The sequence below is a fragment of the Dipodomys ordii genome, unplaced genomic scaffold (assembly GCF_000151885.1).
Source record: "Dipodomys ordii isolate 6190 unplaced genomic scaffold, Dord_2.0 Scaffold3, whole genome shotgun sequence".
Classification (NCBI taxonomy): domain Eukaryota; kingdom Metazoa; phylum Chordata; class Mammalia; order Rodentia; family Heteromyidae; genus Dipodomys; species Dipodomys ordii.
The window spans coordinates 10,365,790-10,368,406 of record NW_012267219.1 but is presented as its reverse complement, the minus strand read 5'-3'; the positions used below and the strand labels follow the sequence as shown (position 1 = coordinate 10,368,406).

At 40.4% G+C, this 2,617-nt stretch overlaps 1 protein-coding gene across 1 annotated transcript in view; it reads right to left on the bottom strand.

The window, feature by feature from the left end:
• Positions 1–2,617, bottom strand: part of Nup107 (nucleoporin 107kDa) — a 36,290-nt gene that overhangs the window by 26,574 nt on the left and 7,099 nt on the right. The window contains exon 5 of the mRNA XM_013018606.1: positions 1,937–2,081. Coding sequence (XP_012874060.1) covers positions 1,937–2,081 — 145 coding nt within the window. The remainder of the gene's footprint in view (positions 1–1,936; positions 2,082–2,617) is intronic.

The window sequence follows — 2,617 nt, the reverse complement described above, 5'->3', positions numbered from 1 at the left end:
CTTTTTTCTTTTTTGCTTATGTGGTGCTGAGGAATCGAACCCAGGGCCTCGAGCATGCAAGGCAAGCGCTCTACCACTGAGCCACCTTCCCAGCCCCTGATTATATTTTAAAGTCTCATTAATATTGTAACTTTATATAAGAATGTCCTTTCTTGGCTGAATGATAATTCTTTTCTTTTTCTTTTTTGTCGGTCGTGGGGCTTGAACTCTGGGCCAGGGCGCTGTTCTTCAGCTCTTCAGCTCAAGGCGAGTGCTCTACCACTTGAGCTACAGCACCACTTCCCTGAATGATAATTCTACTAATGTACATACCAGTTTTTTCCACTCAACCATCCCTAGGACACTAGGTTGCTGCTACTGTTTGGCTATCATGAATAACGCTGCTGTACAGGGGTATACAAACATTTCTTTGAGGCTCTGTTTACAATTCTTTTGGGTATATAGCCAGGAGTAGACAGGAGTAGAATTCCTGGATTATATATTAATCTAAGATCTAAGACTAGGACTCAGACTTGGTTCTTGACAATGTTGCTCATTGGCTGGCACTTTCTACCAACTGAGCCATACCTCCAACCCCATATGCTAACCTTATTTTTTTTTTTTTTTTTTGAGAAATTTACATACCGTTTTCCACAACTGCTGAAATTTCCTCAATTGTACATTCATAGCAACAGCATACAATCATTGACAAGAATTGTTCTTTTTTTTCTATACCTTTCACTTTTGTCAAAGGCTGGCCTTAGACTGTAATCCTCCTACCACTACCTCCTGGGTTGCTGGGAATTTAACCATGTATATATAGCTATGCCTAGTTTGTTCTTTGTGATACGGTCTTTCTGTTTTTGGCCTGGGTTGGCCTCAAGCTATAATCCTTCTATCTTGGCTTCCTAAGTGGCTGGGGTTTCAGCCTAAGTCATCTCAACTGGCTAACTAGCCAGGAAACATTAAGCAAGCAAATTAATGTCTTTGAGCAGCAGTTTCCTTTTGTTTGATGGAAATAAGTATTGTAACTAATGAACCACAGAAAGATACTTGCACCCTACAACTCATCCATATGAGTTTATGTTGATGATAATATAACTGTGTAATAGTTGTAGGTACCAACTCTAAAAAGATACTGTTTTTGTGAGGGAATGATAATAACCAGTCTGAAGCTAGCAAGGTCACAGTATTATCTGAAAAAACAGTAATTAGTGCCCATGCCAAACAACACAAACAATTCACATCAACAGTATGAGATTACTATTAAACCTAAAGAGAAAGAGAAGCTCTTGAAACTGATCAAATAGGAATTAAAAATTAGACCTAATATTCTAACCTGCTGCTATTTATACTAAAAGATAAAATGACAAGATACTATTCCAACTAAGAACTAAGAACTAAGTCATGGCTCTCAATTTTCTAGAGGCAGCCAAGACCATAACTAATCACCAAAATAACAAATACAGAGGGAGGAAAGTTATGGAAAATGGTGATATTCAAGTCAAGGAGGAGACAGGCCTTAAAAGACTAACCTTACCAATACTTTTATTTCAGACTTCTAGTCTCTACAATTTTTTTTTTTTTTGGTCAGTCGTGGGTCTTGAACTCTGGGCCTGGGTACTGTCCCTGAGCTCTTCAGCTCAAGGCTAGCACTCTACCACTTGAGCCACAGGGCCACTTCCGGTTTTTGAGTGGTTTATTGGAGATACAAGTCTAACGGACTTTCCTGCCCTGGCTGGCTTTGAACTGTGATCCTCAGATCTAAGCCTCCTCAGTAGCTAGGATTATAGGTGTGAACCACCAGCACTTGGCTTAGTCTCTACAATTTTGAAAAAAATAATAAATTTAAGTTATATCCACCAAATGGACAAAGACGTATATTTTAATGACATTCAGGAATAGTAGGCAATAGTTTCATTGATCATTCAATAAAGAAATTCTCCAATCAGTTTACCAGCTTCTCCAGGGTCATCTTCACGTAACATAACAGCACTGAGATTTACGTCCTCCGTTATGTTGTGGGCTTCCATGTTTGTGAAGAGCCCTAGCCGCTGTGATGAGAATGCAGCTGCCCAGTTGCTGTCATCCAGATTAGTTACCTTAATCAACACAGAAAAGTGATAGCTGTTGTCACTGTATAAGAAAATACCTTAATACTAAATAAGGTTTAAAAAAATGTCGAGGCTCAAGATTTTTTAAAAAAAGTGAAATTAAAGGCTTTTGTGTGTGCATGTGTGAACTAGTCCATGTATATGAGAAACCCAATGAACACTACATTTAAAAAAAATTGGTGAGCCGGGCGCTGGTGGCTCACACCTGTAATCCTAGCTACTCAGGAGGCTGAGAACTGAGGATCGCAGTTCAAAGCCAGCCCGGGCAGGAAAGACTGTGAGACTCCTATCTCCAATAAACCACCAGAAAACCGGAAGTGGCGCTGTAGCTCAAGTGGTAGAGCGCTCGCCTTGAGCTGAAGAGCTCAGGGACAGTGTTCAGGCCCAGAGTTCAAGTCCCACGACCGACAAAAAAAAAAAAAATTGGTGGGCTGGGAAGGTGGCTCAGTGGTAGAGTGCTTGCCTTACATGCATGAGGCCCTGGGTTCGATTCCTCAGCACCACATAAGCAAAAAGAAAAAAGC